Source organism: Hirundo rustica, chromosome 9, assembly GCF_015227805.2.
Source record: "Hirundo rustica isolate bHirRus1 chromosome 9, bHirRus1.pri.v3, whole genome shotgun sequence".
NCBI lineage: Eukaryota > Metazoa > Chordata > Aves > Passeriformes > Hirundinidae > Hirundo > Hirundo rustica.
In genome coordinates, this window is record NC_053458.1 from 11,248,140 (window position 1) to 11,269,445 (window position 21,306).

Consider the following 21,306-nt stretch of genomic DNA (forward strand, 5'->3'; position numbering starts at 1 on the left):
TCCTCTAACAACCCATCTCCCCTTGCTGTATCAAATAATTTTTTCCCCAGCATTTACCTGGGTGTGTGAATGTAGGGCTGTGTGGGTGATCTCCTTTGGCTGCGGTCAGCATCCTTGCTACTGCTTTGAGCTGGCTTGGGGACAGGGAGGGAAGGATGAAGGAGAGCAGGAGGGGGCAGGTGGAATGCTGGGGAGAATCCCACATATTTCTGCAGCTATTCTCAAGGAGAGACAGGATGCCATGATAAGACTCTGAAAGTGTTTAAAGGACAGCGGAGTTCCTGTTTGAAATATATTCGAAGCCGAATTCTTCTGCCCCTCCAGCGAACTCTGTGTAGCAGTGTGTGTTTTGACAGCGCAAAAGAAAAGCTTCCAGTGATGCAAATAATGGCCTTCTGAAACCTGGATAGAAATAAACTGGGCACGCTCTAGAAATGTAAATGTCAGTAAATTCTCAAGTGGGTTTAAGAAACTGCTTTGAAAATTCACATAGTTGCTCTCACTTAGCCAGGCCTTCTGTTGGGGAAGCTACGTTAAAGGAAGAGATTTAGCAAAAGTCTCCATTTCTGTTTGGGAAACCAGAATTAAACACAAATCTGTCAGCTCTTTACCCAGCCCTGATGCTGGTGAACTATGCCAGGCAGTGGCCTGGTGCCTTTACCCTTCTAGTACAGAGCTGCTGTCATCTTGGGGGAATTCCTGATGCTTCACTTTGTGGGAGTTAAAAATAGTAACCAGGGGAAGGAAGGAAACGCTCTTGAAGATGCAATAGGGTAATTTTCTGATTGTCATTTTTCTTTATCATCCCACCATCTGTTAATTATTCTGAGACCTTTAGTCCCAACTGAAGTCTTGCCAGTGTTACAGCCCTTAGCACATTATAGCAACAGCAGCAAACTTTGTGGCTCACAGAAGGAGAGTGTGAGAGCAAAGCCTGATTTCCTGGATGTTTCCAAAAGGGAAACTCTTTACTGGTCGTTATTGTATTAAACTAAGATTTTTACAGGACCACAGCAATGTGCAGTTCTCTTTATTCTTATCAGGAAAAGGTACAGAAATATTAAATTGCAAAGCAAATTGTCCAAGAATACTTAAAGCTGTGTCTGAGCTATGAGCTGAAAAAGCTGTCCCTCCTTCCTCCCACTTAGCTTCTGACCCAGTTGTCTCTCAGTTGTTCATGATTTCACTGAACTGTCAGTTCAAAACTAAGTCAGGTTTATTTCTTCCTCCTAATGAACACTCTCAAAAGATTTTGATTTATACCTGGAAAGATGTAAATATCATCCTGGCCAAAGTTCAGTGGATCTGGCCATTTCTCCCCTGTCACTTGCTTCTGGAATGATAGTCCATCAAGGGGATGAAAGGAGAGGATTAGTTCAATATAATAAAATCTCCCTCTATCCGAACTCCAAAGCTATGTAAATCTACCCCAGGGGCCTTTAACTGTGAAAGGTATCTTAATTTCAGATTAATAAAATGGAGGAATTTTGTGTCTGTAGATAAGTGCTGTATTTAGTGTCACACACACACAAAGATCTAGGCAGTCCCTATACTCTGACACTTTCTAGTGCTAGCAGCCATCCTGTTTACATTCGAACCCCTGAATTTAAATTAAACCAGTCCTTAAAATCCTTCATGGACCTTGTCCTGCCAGCTTCCACGACTGTTATACAAAATGCCAAAACTGGTGTCAAGTAAATCTTAGCTACTAATAATGTGTGGGTTTTTTCAGTCAATGAAATCTGGTACTGCAGTTTCTCCAAAAGCTGTTGTAAATTTTATTAAGATGAAAAGCCAGACACAGTAAGTTTATCTCCACCTATAAAGTATTTTCTTTATCATGTACTACAGCATTATAAAGAGACAACTGAGCCAAGGGAAGAATTATGCCACATTTTGGTAAGGAAAATCCTAGAAGGTCTTGAAAATGATAAAAAATGTTATCAAACTGTATTATGCTGTGCATAATACATTACAAGCTATTTTTAAATTTGATGGATTAACAGAAATACCACAGTTTTCTTGAGATTAACACTAATTCTAGTAATATGTCTCTGGGGGAAAATGAAATGAGGAGTGTTACCCACCTGAGGATGACCAAAATGATTTTCTTTCCAAAATGTTTTCTATTTAAAATACGTCTCGCTACGCTTATTTTCTCCTGTCTTGGATGTTGACATGCAACATTACTTGTACTTTTGGTGCAAAAGGAATAGGTCATGTGACCTGCTAATACTGATGGTGTGCTCTTAATAGTAAGAACAGACATAGAAAAATGAGAATCATCTTGAAAATATAGGGGCAGGAAAGGTCTTTGCTTGTCATGCACATAAGTTTTTAAAATCTGCATTATGAACACATTTCACTTAGATGTTCTCAATTTGGTTGGATCCAAGTTCTGATTCCCCTGCTCCTGAGATGTGGGGTGTAATTATAGAGCAATATTAATAAACTTCTCCTGGAGATATGGATATTGCTTCCAGTGAAAACTTTGCAAAACCTGGTATTTTACACCAAAGGCCACAGTGTCCATAAAGTCTCTTACTTGGTTTAGAGTGATATATGGCAGGATTGCACTGCTCATAAAAAGGATTTTTTAAAAACAGTCAGACAACCAAATCTTACTGTTTTGCCACTGTATTGGATGTGTGAATCTTCAACTTTCCCTTTGGGGAAGCTGTTGACAGAGGGCTTAAAGCCTTTTTGAAAATTCAAAAACAACTTTGAGCAAAAAATCAGGGTCACCAGAAGTCATAAGATACCAAAATTAACAAACATCACTTTGATAATTTCCCAAGGGCCACTGTATAGACTTTATTTGGACTGTTAACTTCCTCTTTCTGTTTCTTATGTTATTGGGACTCTTAACATAAAGTGGAGGCTTTAGGTTTGGGTTTTTCTCTTCTCAAAGGCAGCACAGCAATGGCATACATTCTTTCTCGAGTTTCTAACTGAGAATACAGCGATAGGGACGACTTGAGTGGTCTCCTGTTCAGCGGCTGGATTCAGCACTCAGTGTAAACCAGACTGGGGTGAGCCACAGGACAGCATCTTCCTTTCTTTGCTGCTACCACCTGGCAGGGAGAGGATGTGCCTTCTATTGTAGCTCTAGAAGTGGCTGCTTTTGTGTGAGTTGGTTTCTCAGGAGTGAGAGTCCTGGATGGTTCTGGAAGTTAGAAAATTTTACAGTGGTACGTGACAGGGTTACCAGTAATGGCAGGAGATGGAATTTGTGCCTCTGGCTCCTGGGATACAAAAATGGTACTAAATAAGAAACCTAAGCGTTCAAAATTTCAAATGCCAATGGGATTACCTCTGCAGTCCTAATTATTTAAAATTATTTATTATTTAATGTTATAAATAGGCAGGAGTCGATGTTATCTCCTTTTTAATGCCTTTATTAGTGATTTCAGCAGAGGGACGGCTCGGGGTAGGGATGCCCTTGCCCACGCTGCATCAGCCGGACACCGCCGAGGAGGAGGTCTCGTCGGATCTGCGTCGCTGTCGTCGCAGAGCCGGCAGCCACGCCTCACGGGAGTCCCTAGGCTCGCTGATGGCTCGAATGTCTAGGGGGGTGACTCTTAGCAGGGACTTCAGAGGTTATGGCGACCCCTCTTCAGTGTTTATAGATGATACTGGCAGCTACCTTGGCTCTTTCCCCACTCAGCGCTGCATTCCGTCTCTCCGGGTCTTGATCAGGCTCGCTGTTCTGAGCGGTTCTTGGTTCTGGACTCACTTCCGGCTATACTCGATTTGCATAGAGGCGGTGACAGGCCCAGAGCAGGCGAGGAGTGGGCGAGGCCCCCAAGTTGATGGGCAGGCTGGTATGTGGGCGGTGTCTCGGAGAGCAGCAGGGCTTACAGACTAAGGTAGGGGTGCAGGGAAAGTACGGGACGGGATGAATGTAACATTCGAACCACAGAATCAGTGCATTTACGATTGGGTTTTAGGGTACAACAGTACATTAAACAGATAACTAACAGATAACATTGATACATAGAACAGAGGATACCCACAACTAACTACTAACTGCTAATAACTAATGGCCTGGACCCTTTGTTAAAATCTTTATCTTTCTCATTTAATATCTTAATTATTGGTCTAATTATCTTCTAAACATAGTTTTAATTTATATGATTAATAACATGCTTTTGTTCTAGTGGTTCTGACTTGTTTATGTTCATAGGCTGGCCAGATGCAGGTGGAGAGCAGCTATTTAATATTCTGTTTGTTCCACCGTGCCCCAGTGTGGCTCTGTGCCACGTGTTACTTCATGAAAAGTATCTTCAGAAAGCAATTCCTGAAGATAGGTTGCCTAATTTCCTAATGGACACTCTTATGCCATTCACTGCAATATGACACCTTGACATTTAAAATTGTGACTGTTTTATAGGAAAGAAAGTGAGTCACAGGGAAAAGAATTAATGTCTTTTTATGCTGCTGTCCAATATCGGGTCCCTAAGATTTTTTTGTTTGCTGTTCATAGCACTCAGCATTATGTATCAATTAATATGATCAAAATTTAAGTCCTATTATCTTCAATTGCAGCTGCAAGTACCCAGTGCATTGGTAAATAAGGCCTTATGGTTCCAAATTCTGAGTCCAGAGGATGAGGGAAAATAATACCGGTGCCTAGCTATTAAATCAGAGACCACTGCAGGTTTCTGTTAAGAGACAAGTTCAAAATCCACCTCTTTACAGCTGCTTTCAATGATTTAAATCATCAGACTTCTGCAGCTTTTCTTTAAAACCATTTCTCATGCACTGTATCATTTTTTCCAGTAAATGAAGCAATGATTCTGTAGGAAACAGCATATTTGTGTCATGCTGATTCAAACCTTTCCTTTGCAAGTTTCTTCTTTTGAAACAGAAAAGCGTGGAAAAATGGATAAAACCCCCCAAATCTCACTCCAACTGAAAAAAACCCTTAACAAACCTAAAACCAACCCACAACCTCAAAACTTCCTTTGGGGAAAGACTGGTGTGATCTTGTAATTAAACAATTCTGCAATCTGTATACTCAGGCTGAATTCCTGTATTTCTTTAGTCTTGTGTTCAGTGCTGCAACTTTGATTTCAAGGCTGCTGCGTGGTCCAACAAGGCAACATTCACAGTTCTTTAATTTATTAAACACCTTAAGATCCCCTTATAAATGCATCTTTTTATCTTCTAGGTCACTATTACACAGCAGTGTAGACAACGGTTGAAGGCAAGACTGTTGTCAGCTGCAGACTTGTAAAAATGTTAATTAAAACAATTGCATGGGATAGATTTTGTTAAAAGATTGTATGAGAGCTGTCAGATGTTTCAAAAGATATAAAGGTATTTTCCTTGACTATATGTGTTAATAGTTGGAGATGGACTCTTCAAAGTATGGCAACGCTTTGCTACTGGCAACTTTTATGGGTGAAAATAACTTCAGTAAGAGGATATTTTTTTCACTTTATATGCAGTGGAGCAAAGTCTGTTGGCATTAGGGCACAGCATGATGGCTGGTTAGAGCCTCTGAAGGCTCCAAGGAGAGTGGGGATTTAACAGGGCAGTAGGGGAACAGTTTATTTGGATTCAGAGGAGTAAAGCTCATGATTCCAGATCTATAAATAGCTTTTGTTGTTGCTCATGCTGTGGCTAGGTAAGACATGAAATTTGTCAAGGACAGAATTTCATGGAGAGAATCTTAATGGAGGGAGTAGAGTTGGATTTCAGTATAGTTCAATTGGTTTCATAACTCAGGAATCAAGTACAGAATGAGGTTTAAAAACAGGAATATGTTTTTTTTTGTGACTTTCTGACCATCTTCTGTATAACTCCTCTTATGACACCTCTGCTACCAAGAAAATGTTGTTTACTTTTGTGGTTGCACAAATCAAATTCTTTTCTGCATGTCTAAACAATGTGGACATAACTGAACAAAATATATCCTAGAATGAAAAAAACCCACCAAACTCTGTGAAAACCTTTTTTTTTTTTTATTCCTAAAATGATGGTAATCATGTTAAAGATCATTTTATACTGTGCTAAAGTAATGCTAATTCATATAAATTCCTGAAACAAGACCACCAGTTACACTTGGGGCTAGTTTATAGCCTGTTTTGTGATGGTGTGAGCAGGATCTTGCTGAACAAGGTGGCTCAGATCTGACACTGCTGGGGTTGAGATCCTTTAGATGTTACTTGAGAGTGGTGTAAAAATCCACCCTCCCCTGCCCTGCCCCAAAACTAATTCACTCCTGAATTAAATATATTTGTCTTTTCTGCTGCACTTCTAAGATTTTCCTTTCAAGTGCATAGAATCATTAGATAAAGCCTCGGGAAGGGAGAGGTTGAGGTTTGGTTGTTGTTTTTGTTCTTTTTTTAAAAGACAAACTCTTTGGATTATGACAGCGCTTAGCCCACAAAAACAAGCTGGATCTTTGGATGAAGGAGGCAGGGTATGTTTCCGTTTTGTTTAGTTCAGGAGAAGGCATTTCCCTAAGCTGAAATAGTGCTTTTAAGTTTAGTTCCAATTTAAGGCCTTCCATGCCATGATTGAAGTTGTCTCTGGCTCCTTTTCCTGAGCTCCTTTTATATGCACCGCTGTATCCTCCAGGAGAAAATCTCATTAGAGGATAAACTGACATTGCCATATCTCAGTGTGAAACAGTATCAGTATTTTTGTGATGTTAGTTATATCTCATAAAAATAGTGGGAGTGTAAAACATTGATAATAGAGCAAAGAACGTAAAAACTTTATAGTGGAGAAACCAAACACATCCTTTACTGAAGAACGTCCAAGAAATGCCATCCATATTCTCTATTCAGCAGTTACCTACAAATGACAGCGTTTTCAAACGCATCGTTTAGCTTTTGAATGACCTTCAGAATATTACTGGTGGGTTTTCTTCTCCTGGACACTGCAGCAAGTTATACATTTGTTTATAGTACTATTTTCATACAGGCAGAACAGCTGGTGGCATGAGCAGTTCTCTTCCAAGTTGCTTAGTCTGGTTTAATTAGAGAAAAGTAGTCTGGGACAGACACTGTTCTTCTCTAAGCACATGGGGGTTTTGGGTTTTCTTTTTTTTTTCCCCCTGAATTTAAAAAAATCCATTGTTTCTGTAAAAGACATTTAATTAAGAAAATAAATTACAAATGACAGATGACAGAGACTTTTTCATTTATATAAAGAAAGCCCAACAATCTGTAGTTGAGTGTAAAACGATCACTGGTTAACAGCTGTCTTTGAAAACAGAAACCTCAAGCTCTCAGATGAGCATGAATTAAAAATAAAATGCCAACAGTCTGAAAAGATCACTGATTTGTAGGGTTTGCTTTTTTCTTAGTTCTGGAACTTCTACAGCCCTTTGTGTTTTAATCTCTGAATTAAATTCGTGCACTTTTAGGTGTGGCCCACACTTGATTTATTTTTTTTGTTTTTCTAAAGAATGTTTAGTTGAAAGAAAGTTGGGAGGCCTTGATTTCAGTGTTTGTGGGTGTGCATTAGAATGGGGCTGGGGGAACACCAGAACATTCAAGGGCTGTAAGTGCTGTGTGGCTGTGCTAAATTGTTACCATGACACTGAATAATGGTGAGGTGATGAGCTGAATTTCGAATAGCAGGAACAGTGCCGAGCAATCCTTGTCTCCTGCCAGTGAGACATGCAGAAGTATTCCATGACTAAACATTTATTTTTTTTTTTTCTTCTTTTTTAATGGATCTGGGTTGTCCTGCAGCTGAATAAGGTTCAGATGAATTATGCTGAGAAGGAAGCTGGGCAGGGCAATATATACTGGCTCTTTCAATAATGTGCACAAGGCAAGCTTGCTTGAAGATGAGAGGATATTCTGAAAACAGCAGAATTTAGGCTATAACAAGCCCCGCCCCATTCTCCTCAGCTTCTGCAATCCAGAATGTAGAATCCAGAAGGCTCACCTCTAAAGTGAAGTACTCACGCTTGATTAAGCCTCTTTTCCTGCCTGGAAAATCAGAACCATTAAGAGTTTTAAATTAAAATTCCAGGCAGCATTTGGATAACCTGGTAAGATTTCCTGTTCAAATCATAACCTGCTGGTTTTTAATCATGTCATCCTCTACCTCTGCCATGGCATTGGGCTGCTGGGTACCTTAAATTTCTTACTTAGTTACATGAGGTAAGGAGAACTTAATACAGAAGGTTGGGAAGATGAGATCTCTGGATAACAGCAGAGCAGATCTCTTACTCTGCCACTGACTCAGGTTGCACCTGAAGGGTGAAAAATGCCACCTTGAGTCATCCTTGCCCGATAAAACTTTGTAGCAGCAGCAAGTGTAAGAACAGGTTCTTTTTGGCACATTTTCACTACATGAACCAGTGTCTGATTTCAGTGACAGGTTTCAGAGTTTCTCTAAGCCTGCACTTTTAAAATACAGATGTGGGACTAAAAAATTAACTTATTGTTTAAATCTGTGAGGCTTTGGCTTTGAAGTTCTTACCATAGGTGAAGTTCAGCTTCATCAGTGCCACAGTGTCCAGCCACCAAACGAACCAACTGTTCTGCCCAGCAGAACTACCCACACCAGCACCACAAACTCCTGCTTGGATGCTGGGATTGCATAGCTGTATTAATCTCTGAAAGTTAAGGTTTAATCAGCCTTCTCCACAAAGGATTGAATTCTTTTGACAGAATTAGTTTTTAAGAATTAGAATTGAAAAGGGCTGCTGCCCACACAAGCGTATTTTCCCCAAGGTTACCTCGCCACAGGAATATATGGGAAGGGTTTGTACTGGATGGAAAACAGGCAAGGTCTTTGTCCTCAGAACTAAAGGTCTTTGTCCTCACAACAGAAGTAGTGACTTTGTCACAATGACTCACTCCTGAAAGGCAGATTCACACTGCCTTTGACAACCCTACCAGGCAACAACAACCGTGTTCATTTTGGATGGAAAGTTGCGAGCACGACTGAAATTTATGTGAGCTATGCTTGGCCTAAAGCTGATTTCAACAGTATCATAAATTCAGGTAAAACACTTTATGAGACTCATGGAATGCTGTTCTTACAATGGCTCTTTGCTTTCATAATTTGGTGGATGCCTTTCCTCGTGTAGTTTCTCTGAGGTGAAAAGCTCAGCCTAAAGCTGGACTTTCTGTTGCTCTTTGTGGTGATCTCAGCTCAAGTCACACCTTCAGTTTTATCCCAAGGAGAAAATAAAGTGAAATCTCGTATCTCTCCTGAAAGAAAGAGGGAAGGATAGCTGTTGCTGATATCTAGTAATGAAGTATTTTTAAGAAAAATATCCATTTACAAAAAGTCTAAAAGTTAAAGTTCATCACATGATGTGGGGTTTAGAATCAAAGCACGTCAGAGATGCTTAAAACAAGACAACTAGCCATGCCTCTGCCTTTCCTTAATGAATGTAATTCACTGGAAATCCCTCAATACTTTGGACATGTTGAAATGGTTGACCTTTCCAGTCACATTCCTTTTATTCTTTATAGAGCTGGTACAGTGGAGGGTGGGAAGGGAGTGGAATATTTTTCATTTGCCTCAGATGACAACTTCTTTCGTGCCCATCACACAGGTGAAAGGAATCTTCTCACTCCAAGGAAAACTAGATTCTTGACTGCTGGAGAGAAAAACAGACAATTATTTTTTGTAAAAGAAAGAATTAATTATTTGTTTATCTTATTTACTAAGAAACAGAGCTTTGTTACAGAACTCCTTATGAATAACTAGTACTTAAAGACACATAAATGGCTATCCAGAATGATCTAACACTGGTTGGTGGTAGACACTGATAAGAAAAAGTTTTAAGCCCCTCCTTTACCACCTTGTTCCACTGACTTGTCATTTGGATATTTCCTTATGTTGGTGAACACAGTTAGAAACTTCACTAAGTTCTTTTTCATTAGTCTTCCCGGCAATACTACAATTTTCAGCTCAAGAGCTTTGGCTTGTGGCTGTAATTGAAGAAGGAAGTGGATTTCCAGCGGTGAGAGAGGCTGAGGAGTTTGCAGGACCTGTGTAAGAGTACAGCACTTTGCACGCTGATGCAAAGGCCAAACACACATTGGCATCTTCTCTGGAAATGCACAGGAAGGCAGCCAAGGAGTGTGAGCAGGAGAAATCCCCCCAGGCCCTTTCTGTTCTGCTCTTGGGGAGGATTTGCCCCTGCATACAATGAGGACATCTAGTTCCTTAAGTTTCAACCTACATATGATCTCTAGTGATTGCACCTGGATAGGAGAGGCTTGCCAGGCAGGAACAGTATTGGTTGTTAAATGCACAGCATTAACTAACCCCTTCTGGCTCCCCCACGCTGAGGGGCTCCGTGGTAAATGGTTCCATAACATCAACTGGAGGGTATTGCCTGCATGTAAACAGGTACCCTGAGTTGCTGCAGAGAGGATGAAGACACCTACTACAAGGAATTTATTAAGGGAGATGGAGAGCTTTTGGTACTAAAGCAGCAGGAGTGAAGCAATGTGGCACAAAAGGAATACAGGGAAGGTGCCAAGTACAGAAAATGCAAAGGGTTCCAAGATGAAGTAATGAGAAGTACTGACAAAGTGTAAAAAGGGAAGAAAGAGACTGCAGAAATGACAAATATGAAGCAAAACCTTTAGGATATATAGAGTATGTTATGTAAGGGAAGAATTTGAATTTGATGACATTATGTAAAATGAAAGATTTCTTCAACAGCTGAATTTATTCATCTGCACTTCACCCCACTTCCTTATCTTAAGAAAGTCCAAAGAAAGCTGCACAAGCGAAAAAAAACCCACCAAACTTCACAAACCAACCCTAGCTTTCTGTTCCCTGTGATGGATGCCAGCTCTCTACTCAAAAAGGCACACACAGCACAACGCAAACACCTCTGCTGGGGTATTTGGGCTGGTCGCTGATAAGATTTTTTTTCTCATAGGGCAGCAATTTAGACAAAGGGAAGCCTGCTGTACAGCGAAAAGGGCTAAACATAAACCAATACTGCACTCTAACAAGCAGCGTAAGGATTTTTACAGCCCCAATAATAGAGAGACTTTTGGACTTTTCCGCCCCAGCGTCAGCAGCCGTCTCCCGAGAACAGCGAGGGCTGCCCGGGGATAATGCCGAAGGCGCAGCTCGGTGCGCAGGCATCGCCCAGCCGCTGCCAGGGCCGGACCGCCGAGGGCACGCACGGCACTGCCCGACAGCGTGCGGGAGCTCGGGAAACGCTCGCTGGAGCCATGAATCAAACTCCGTCATGTGACGGAGGGGAGGTGCTGGGCTGGATCCCAGCCAGTGGCAGGAGCCGATGGGTGGAACGAACGGGGCAGAAAAAGACTAATATGACTAACGGATCCTGGATGCGTGGTACCTTCATTTGGATCTACAGGAATGTAGGCTCTGGCAGTTCTGCGGCTCTGCCAGCCTCTTGCCTGACACTGGAACTGCTGCTCACAAAGTAGAATCCTGCTGCTCTTTGGTAGGAAGGATAGAGAAAGAACATGGCCTGCATTTTGAAGGTAAATCTCTATCTGTTGCTTGAATGCATTGTTAGAGAGCCCCTCGCTGCTCAGAGGCATGGATTTGGTATAGTCCTATTGCATCTTCGTTGTCTTTTTGAGTACTGGCTTTGTTTGGCAAATGAATACGGAGAGATTCTGCAACGCACGGCTGTGCTCTGCTTCCCTCTGCCATTCTTTCTCTTTTCCCTGCATTGTCAGAACTGTGAGCTAGCGGGAAGAGAAGTGTGTACCGAATAATGGGAGGAGGGGAGAGGGGCTCTGGTTTTTTTCAGCTGACTTTGTCGACGCTGAATTCCTTCAGGAGCATTAGCGTTTGGGCAGCAGACTTCCAGTACAAAGGACAAAACGGGCAACTTATTTTCTTTTTCTAAACCATGCGGCGTTTACTGCTCTTAAGGCAACGGCTGCAGATGTCCACAGCTGTCCCAGTTGCTCCTTAAGCACACACCCCCCTGCTGAATCCGCTCCACACGATTGTACTTAGCACTTAACCGCATTTTCTAATGAAGCAGCCTATTTGATAGCGGGCTTTCCCCCTTCACGCCAGCAAACCCACAAGCATAAACTTACCGCGTGATCACATGCTGTCTCCAGGCTGCTTCCCCCTGCGAGGTGAGAGTGTTTGGAAGCCGCATGCCGTGTGGCCGGGGGAGCATCGGCCGCGCCGGGATGAATGGGAGGGAGGGGAGGAGGCGGAAGTGCGGTCAGCCGAGAACAAGCCGCGTTTGTTCTTGCGGCGCTGTCACTTGCAGGGAGTCGCTCTGCTGTGCCTGGAGTGCTCACGTTCGCATCCCTGTGTTGTCTCCTCTGTTTCAGACCCGTTTCTTGTCTGCCTTGCTGCTTTCTCTGCGTACTTTGAGCGTACTCGCGCTTTGTTCCTTTTAGCAAGTAAAACTGATCTGTGAGTTCTTTGTTATTTGCAATGTGATCCTCTGGCGTGGAGTTGATTGTCTCGAATTTTGGGATGGCCTGTCATTGCAGTTGCTTTCGGCGTATTTACGAAGTGGGTAAATTGCAAAACTTTAAAACAGCTTCTGGATAAAGAACATTTAGGTGTCTCCATGAATCCAATCCTTAGCACTACTTTTGGCCGTCCAGCTTTGAAAAAAAACTTGTTATTTTGCTGCACTCTTCCTCATTCATTCATTCTCAACTAGTGGGTCTGTGCGGTACACGGATGTTTTTTGAGTTGTCTGTCTTGTAGATTGCGGTACTTCATGTTAATAAATAGGGCAAAGTCTGCTGCGAGTGCAGAAACTTGCCTGAAGTAGCTGGCTCTGCTTGGAGCTAGATGGTAACAAACTCCTTCAGTCAGACAGCAGTAACGCAACTAGAGTTGTGATTTGAAAAGATATGAGCTCTGCGAATGGAGCTTGGTTTCACAAAGATTAGCGTGTGTGCCTCTGTTTAAACACTCCCTCAGTGACTTATGTTGGATCTGCCAGATACCCAGATAACAGAATTTCTTTTTTTTTTTTAATTTTGTGGCAAGATCACATGCAAACCCTTCCTTTTGGCCATAAGAGTTAAGTAAGAGTCCTTTTACAAGAAAACTCCAGTGTCTCTTTCATCCTCCTGATTGTTTCCTATGCAGTCTGGTGACATAGCCTGCCACAAGCATGACTTAGAGTTTGAATTATAATGCAATAAAAACCTTCTGTTTGCCTGGGCCAGGAACTCCATTTGGTTGTTATTCTGATGGTTAAGTCAATAGATTAATTGCTATTCCTTGACAGACAGCCCTCTTCCAGCTTAATTCTTAATCTTGTTAATACAGGCAGGTGCAAGGATAAAAAGTGAAACAGATACGAGAAGATTAGCATTGCCATAAGGCAAGCTGGATTTTCTCAGAAAAAAAAAAAAAATCCCACAGGAGTAATTTAAATGTCTAGCTCAAGATACTTACTTGTGGATGTTTTTAATGTAATGTCTGCAGCTTTTTCTCTACCAAGGAATTTCAAAATAATTTGTGTACTTTGACATGACACTAAGCTCATTCCTTCCTGAAAACATAAACCTGTTAGTTACACCCTTCTCCTTTCCCTAGGGTTTGCCCTGAGCTTGTGTGGAAACAGGAAAAAAACCCCAGAAATCTGTAGGTATAGATTTGAAGTAAGTGGCAGCACAGTGGATAGGAATCCAGAACGACTGTGCATCCTTTCCATGTCAGCTCTGAGTGTCTCTCTGACTCTGCCTTGTGGCTTGCCCTCCTCTCTTCCTAGATTTTTAATTCCCTGACAAAGATGTTGTGAGACTTGTTGCATGTTGGAGTTCCATATAAGTGAGAGTTTAAGATAAATGTGATTGGATAGAGGTGTCTGTAAAGTGCAAAGATCGGGGTGGTGGTTAATAATTAACTGGAGTTACTTAGGGTGGTGAAGAGTGTGTTAGAAGGGGTGTATGACCTTTAGATGTGAACATCTCCTTTTACTAAAAGTACTGCATGAAATAATCTGTGTCTTGCCTGAGCTTTGGAAGGGGATTCTCCCTAAGGGTGCCTACTGTCTCTCTGGTGTTTGTTGTGCACTCTTCCTAGGTAAGATTGATGGGGCTGTTACTGATTGTGGCTCCAGAAACTTCGTCTTCTAGTCACTAGTGGGGCATTGTCTGTAAAACCAGCAAAATTATTGTTGTGAGGCATTGTCTTCTTTGTTAAAGAAAAGCGGGGAAAGATGTAAGTTCTAAAGTGCATGATGTGTCTTTATTTTCTCTGTCATGACTTTAAAAATCATGGCAAATAGCTGAGTGAAGTGTAAGCATTTTTTTGGAAGCAAGCAGTTGGTCTTATACTTGTTACTATGGTAGCTGCATGTAACCTTGCCAGCTACTGGATTAGCAGTGATTACTAGTTATGTAGTCACTCTTGTCCCTAATGATACTGAAGTCCCTAAGTTCCCCTGTATCAGCCACTGACTCTTGAAAATGAGGACAGAGTTCACTCAATAAATTACTTCCTATTCTACCTCCTGCATAATTGAAAAATAATACTTCAGAGTATGTGACTTCCCCCAGTGAAGACCGGCCATGATATTTTAAAGCAAATAGGACAGGTTGACTTAGTTAGCGCACATTGCAGTTTGCAGGAGGTTGTTGGTCCCAAGCTCTTCTTTTTGAATGGAAGTTTTGAAGAAGATGGTGGAGATGGGTTGTAATCCCAGTACGATTTTAACTGTGTAGGCTTAACGTGGTAGAACTGAATAAATAAAATCCATGTGTGATGGGCCTGTACAGTGAGGAGTAAGCATGAAATCTAGGAAGACACTTCCTTCTGGTTTGTGTGCTATGTATTTACTGTGCAGAGAACAGCAGAGGTTTCACGTGCCTCGGGGCTGGATGTGACCTTCTATCAACAGGGTTTACAAACCTTCAGTGAAACTCTATGGTCTAAGTATTATTTGCATAATGTGAGGCAACGTTCTTATATTACCACAGCTGATTGAGGGTACTCTCAAAGTAAGCAGGTGGCCAACCAAAATTCATAGCCTCTTTAATATTTTTTAAATCTATTTTAAGGATTGAAAGAACTGTTTTGCAAAGCATAACTTAGAGGTTTCAAACAAACAACACCCTTCAGCACAGGCTTGTAACTCTTCTGCAAGATGCTGTCAAAGTTGACAGTACTTGTATGTTCATCTACAATTCTTTTGCATGCTTCCTCTCCATGGTTATCTCCACTGGTTTAATTAAATTCACAGGTTGCATTTCTCCCTTAGTGCACATGGTGGACTGGTTTTGGTAGGAATTTTCTTTGAGAGTTTTTTCTGAGTGTTTAATGGCCTATGTCTGATTGGGGTCTTCAGACACTGCAGTAATACAGATAACATTACTACCTACAGGCCTATGCTCCATCTGCACTTTTGAGACTAAAATAGCAAAGCTGATCTCATTACATTGATATTTTCACCCTGGCAAGTAGCTGTTCATAGGGGAGAGGCAGAAGGTCTGAAAGGATCTGATCCCAGTATTTGGATGCTTGTAATCTTGGATATTTAGTTAGTAATTTGATTTTTTTTTTTTAACCTCTGTGTACATGACAATGAGTGTAGATGTTGCCTCCCAAGTTTCTATATCATCAAAAGCATCTTCTGTGTTTCAGTCTGCTCTGTTGTGCAGGGTAGGCTATGAGTCTCACCATACATTCTCTGCTAGAGATTTGCAGGATGCAAGCATTTCCATAGAGTTGACCTCTATATCTTGCTTGAATCAGGTCCAAGATAATTCACATTCTGCCTTGACTGTTAAATTGACTGCAGCAATGTTTATGCATGGCATCCATCCGTTTCCCTGTGCTGAGAGTTGTGCTTGGATCCCCTTTGATTTTCATGCTGTGCTCTTCTTCTGACCTGACAAGAGATGGAGAGATCCTTGGAAAAGGAACAAGGGCAACCTCCCCTCCATATGGGGGGGGTGCTGTGCTGATGGGTCATTTCCCAGCATTTGCTATAATGTGAGCTCTCTCCTCAGCCTCTCTTAACCTGATCTGCAGTTCTGTGGGCTGCAGCATTTCTCTTGTAACTGGAATAATTCCTAGGATTATATGGTTGTATCTCTAGGAAGGGAAGGTGTAAATATGCAAAGGTGCTCCTTATGGGGTGTGCATAAATGAACTGGAAAGTAGTAGGTGGATGCAACAGGGAGTTCAGAGAAGATCGGGATTTCTGAGGTAATAACCAGTTTATTTGTGGATCGCTCCCTCTTTATTTGTTATGGGTTGATGTTCCCATCCTTTTTCACCCTACCCAACAAAGCAGGTAAAACTTCATTTTTAATTCTTTCTAATACTCCTTCTTCATTGGATATTTCTATTTTAAATACATTCCTTACAATTACTTGGAAGTAAATGAAGCTGCATTAATGAACCTGCCCATGTGCAGGGCTAGGATTTGCCATATTGTGGTCCTGTGGTGTTTAATTACCATGTAAGATTTTATGGAGTGCAGTACGTGGAATTTCATAATGTGCTTTTTGTTATATTCACTTCTTGGAAATTTAGGGAAAATTAAATTCTGAGAAGTATAAAACCACTTTTCACTCTCGCTTTCAATGACCTTAAACTAACCATACCTTAAGGATAATGTATTAGCTCCTTCCCAGAAAGAGACAGCATCTAGTCAGTCTAGTTGTACAAGAGGACTTGCTTTGGTTGAATGAATTTGATTTTGATGCCCATGTAGCTAAACCAAGAAAACCTCCAGTTTTCAGCACGCTTCAGTTGGTTTAAACTGGAGGTTTGTATCTGACTTGGAGGTGTGAAAACTAAAACCACAAAACCAGCATTGAATTATGATGTGTCTGATACATTTAAGTAGTTATTTGATAAAGCATTAATGAGGAAAGGTTTTTGTCTTGCAGTTCATCTTTAAACAATGAAGCATGTGTCACCCAGATGGTTTAGGCTTCCCCCCTACCAGGGGCACGCTGTTTGAGCAGCCTGGTTTAAGGAACGGTGTCCCTGCCCAAATTGATTTGGCCAAATTGCCCAGTTGATTCGGTGATTCTATGATTATCATGGGTATGGAATCACATATTAAAGGGAATTGTCTCAAAATTCAGCCGTTTGTAGACTTGTGCATGAGCTTTGGTGATTTATATCCTGTTCATTTTTTCAATTTCCGTTTTGAAGTCCTGAATGCCAGATAACTTTGCATGTCAGAGTATGACATAAACCTTCATAGAAAGCAGAAAACTGCTATACTTTGACATAACATATTGAAATTCCTTGAGATGCAGGACAGATGTGCTGTTACCTATTTCTAGTGACATGGCAGCAAAAAAAAAAAAAAAAAGCAGGCCTTGTTTTCTTGCCAAACATTCATGATTATTTTAAGGGAGTGCTAAATGCAGCTCAAAGACCCCACATTTTAGGTTTTAATCACAACTATTACAACATCTGTGTGCTTAATTTAAAAAGGCAGAGCTGTTAGCGTTTTGTCTGTTCCTTTGCCATGTTTCATTCCAGCAGTATCTTATGTGCCTTCTAGAAGTCTAATACTGGACATGGTGATCTTTCCAGGATGTTCTCTCATCTTTTCCCAGGAAAGCAGTATCTGTGCAGCAGATTGACTTTTTTTTAAGAGGATTTTTTTTTCTGTGGCTTAAAGAGGAAAAAAAGTTTTATCTGTGTTTTCTAGGAAAGGAAAGGTCAAATGCTTACACATTAAATGGAAAATTAATTTCTTTATCTTCCTGGTGGCTAATGGATAAATACAATTTTTGGACTAATCTATTCCCCAGAGCAGCTTCTACCATAATATAAAGAGCTATCTTGTACAAGAAAAATTATGGATTCTAAAATTATTTGGGATTTTTATTTTTACTTTCAGATATTAAAAAGATAATTTGTTTTGTGGTTGTTATACATGACACTTTCCCAATACTTTCTTCTGCCTATCAGCTGCACTCCGTCCATATTCGGAGTCATAGCACAGAGGGTTGGAAGTGTGCACATAAGTAACAACGAGAGGTGGAGGTGTGTTTTATCTTACTAGTGATTGAGATTTCTCTGAGACCTCTGACCAGGAGCTAGGAGAAATTGATCTTTGTGGAGATCTGTAAACAAGGTGGGTAAAGGCAGCTCCATTTTCTGGATATATTCTCAATAAATAAGGCAACATTCTGCCTTGGGCATGTCATCTCTTAAAGCTGAGGGAGCAGTTGCCTCAAATACTCACGTGGCATGAACTTGCTGTGCTTTGGAGGAAAAGCTGCATCTGCTGCATTTCTTGTGGTGGCTCCTGTAAATAACCTGTGCACTGCTGAGAGAAGAACGGCCACTGCTCTTCCAGTAGCGTCTTTGGTTTCTGTGACTGGGAAGTATAAAAGCACAATGTGTGACTGTAACGTGTGTTGTGTTCCTGAATCTGTGGACAGGATAAATTATGGCTGGATGAGGTGAGAATTACTTGGTGTGATCTCAGAAAATGTTAAATATGGAGCTGACTGTTCTCTGTACTCCCCCCTGCCCCTTCAGGAGCATCCTGTGTTTATGCAAATATTGCCTTTACACGGTTAAATACCTGCTTTTGATAGCAGTGTCCCAAGTTATATCGAATAAGATACCCTTATGCTGGTGCATTCATATGCTTTCTGGGAGCTGTACAGGTGTACTAATTTTTTTTTAAATCAGTCAACTAGCTAAAATTATATTATGAATACAAAATTCATACAAATGGGATTTGTATTTAAAATAATGACAATTATTTTGGTTCTGTTTATTTTAACAAAAGCACCTGAAAAACATGACAGTTTTTGGTTTATGTGATTGAAAGGGGATAAAATACCATGCTGGATACTCTTTTTCATATTTCCTATTGAGAAGAACAAAGGTGAGGCAGGAGCTGAACTGGAAGGGTTTAGGAGATGCCGTCTTGTAAGTGATGCTGTTTAGGAGCCATGGGTGATGTGATGTAAAGGCAGTCCTGTTAAGCAGCTCTAGTTTACCTGCGTAGCATGTGTGACATTTAAAATTAACATGCAAGCAGTGCCCTTGCTAGTAATTAAGTGAAGCGGTATCTTCTTATGAGAGAGACGTTTTCAGAATTTGCATTAACAATAGGCAGAGGAATGCTGGCCTAGGCAGGTAGGATGGCAGGTGTGGAGTGGTTGGAAATAATCAGAAAAAGCATGTTTATTTCATGGGAACAGCAATTTGTGCAGAAGATATGTGAATAAATTATTTATAGTTCCTGTCTCTTCTAGCGATGTGTTCCTTGCAGTGCTAGTTTGGTGTAGGATTGGGTATCTTATGTCTCTTTCTTAAGTTCTTTACCTTAAAATTATATATAATCTTCATACTAGGAAAAGTTTGCCAGGGCTTTGGCAAAGAGAATGTCCCCAAGCATGTAGCAACATGTGACTTTGTTCCAGGAGGTTTGGTGATTTAATTCTAAGTAGGAAAAGCCAGAAACCAAATACCAGTTATTTATTTTTCTTCTAAGTTTCACACCCTTTTGTTAGCCATCGGCTTTTAGTTTCCTCCAAATCTATTGTTTAGCCAGATTTGAACATAATTATTTTCTTGAAATGAGGGGCTGCCATTACATATAAGAAATAAAAATGAGTATCTATTAACCCTTTAATAACCACAGTGGTATTATTACTAACTATTATTAATATTAACTGTTGAGGCCTGTAGAGTGCTTCTTGGTGTACTTTCAATAATTATTATTACTTTATTTTACATTAGATTATAAAATTATGTGCTTGTGGTTTGTGTTGTCCTCAAAATTACGATGATCTGGCCCTTCTCCATAAATGGAAATCACTATCTTTTAGATTAATTCAAAAAGACTAGAAGGCTTTTGTGTTTTGATGTGTTGTGTTCTGCTATGGGATGCAGTTACACCAGAATAAAGTTCCTATAACTTTTTTTTATGTTTGATTTGTCTGGGGACTAAATGTTTTAATTCCAGGTTATATGTGTCCACAGTGTAGCTTATGTGATTATTGAAATTCCTTACAGTTTTACAAGTTACTTATGTCAGCTGATCTTTATAGTTTTCCTGTGTTTATGTTCAACTCTGACAAGCTAGTCAGGTTAAAATCAGCTATTAACAGAAGAGAGCTTTCTATTATGTGGAAAAATAACCCCAACATTTTAAAAAATAGAATGGAGAATGAGACTGACTCATTCTGTGGGATCCTTGGGAGCTGTGGAATGTGTAATGTGGGGAAAAAACTAGTGGAAGACACATCTTTAGTAACTGGCGAACGGAAATATTGTCAAAAGAAAAGCTTTTGTAACTTTTTTCCATATGATTACAGAGAGAATTCCAGACAGCTGTCTCTGTGTGTGTCTCTATTCCTTTTCTGCCTTTTTAAAATTTTCTTCCATGGGGAATAAAAATATTTTTACGGAATAATCAGCTTTACTCTACGAAACGTTTTTCTTGAGAATGGCAGGGGGAAGAGAAAAGAATGCTCCAAACCAGAGAGGAGAAATGGCACCTTTTGGGGACACTTGTTGAACAGCATCCTTGCTTTGGTTGTGCATGTTCTCTCAGCCAGCGTTGAGTTCTCTGTACCTGTTACAGATCTGGAAGTCTGTCTCTGCAGTTCACAGCTCTTACTATGAAATGAAGTTTATACTGTGTTTTCACTTTGTGTTCGCTGCCACTTTCCCATTTATATTTCATTAAACCAATTAAGGTATCTTAGTGGTTTTACCAGGTCACTTAAGGTGAAAACAGAGAACTGAGGACCTGGAAATGCCATCAAAGCTTCCCCCATTCTAACCACGCTTCCTCTTGGGAATCCTGAACATGGAGGCTCAGTTGTCTTGTCTGTAGCTGCTGCCTTAACCGCCAGAGCAGCTGGGATCGCAGAGCCGAGTGTGTAATCCGGTCAGGGAGTCAGCACTGGGCTGTGCCCAGGGAGCAGCGCATCTCCCCCTCTCCTCAGCGTCGCTCCGGACCGCGACGGGCCCCTCCGCAAGCCGCCCCAGCCGCTCGCCTCCCCCTCTGCGGTGCAGCATAGCTGTTACAGAAACCGAAAATGCAGCTGGATCACAAGAACTCCTTTTGCTTTCTTGAGTGTGATTTTTAAGATGGATTAGTTTCCCGAGTATCGCAGGGTTGTGTTTGTCCCAGCTGAGAAGGTGGTGCAAGTTTGAGAGAGTAGCCTAGAAGGGGTCAGGAAATCTTTATGAGGTTCCTGCTGTCAAAATACTCCTTCAAGAGTAGGAGCTCATACTGTTAGTGGAGATTGCTTGCCAGTGTATTGGCAATAAACCCAGACTGGATCTAGCCACTGTTTAAATGGGAAATTCTGTAGCAGAAATTCAGCTTTATTCGGTGTAGGCCCTGCTGCCCTGAGTTACACAGGAGGCAAGGCCCCTTGCACA

At 41.0% G+C, this 21,306-nt stretch overlaps 1 protein-coding gene across 3 annotated transcripts in view; it reads left to right on the forward strand.

Moving 5' to 3' along the window:
• ST6GALNAC3 (ST6 N-acetylgalactosaminide alpha-2,6-sialyltransferase 3) overlaps positions 1–21,306 on the forward strand; it is a 233,894-nt gene that overhangs the window by 7,308 nt on the left and 205,280 nt on the right. The window contains exon 2 of one of the 3 annotated variants that reach the window (XM_058421827.1): positions 10,883–11,462. The exons of the other annotated variants lie outside the window; for them this stretch is intronic. Coding sequence (XP_058277810.1) covers positions 11,445–11,462 — 18 coding nt within the window. The 5' untranslated portion in view covers positions 10,883–11,444. The remainder of the gene's footprint in view (positions 1–10,882; positions 11,463–21,306) is intronic. 3 annotated transcript variants of the gene reach the window in all.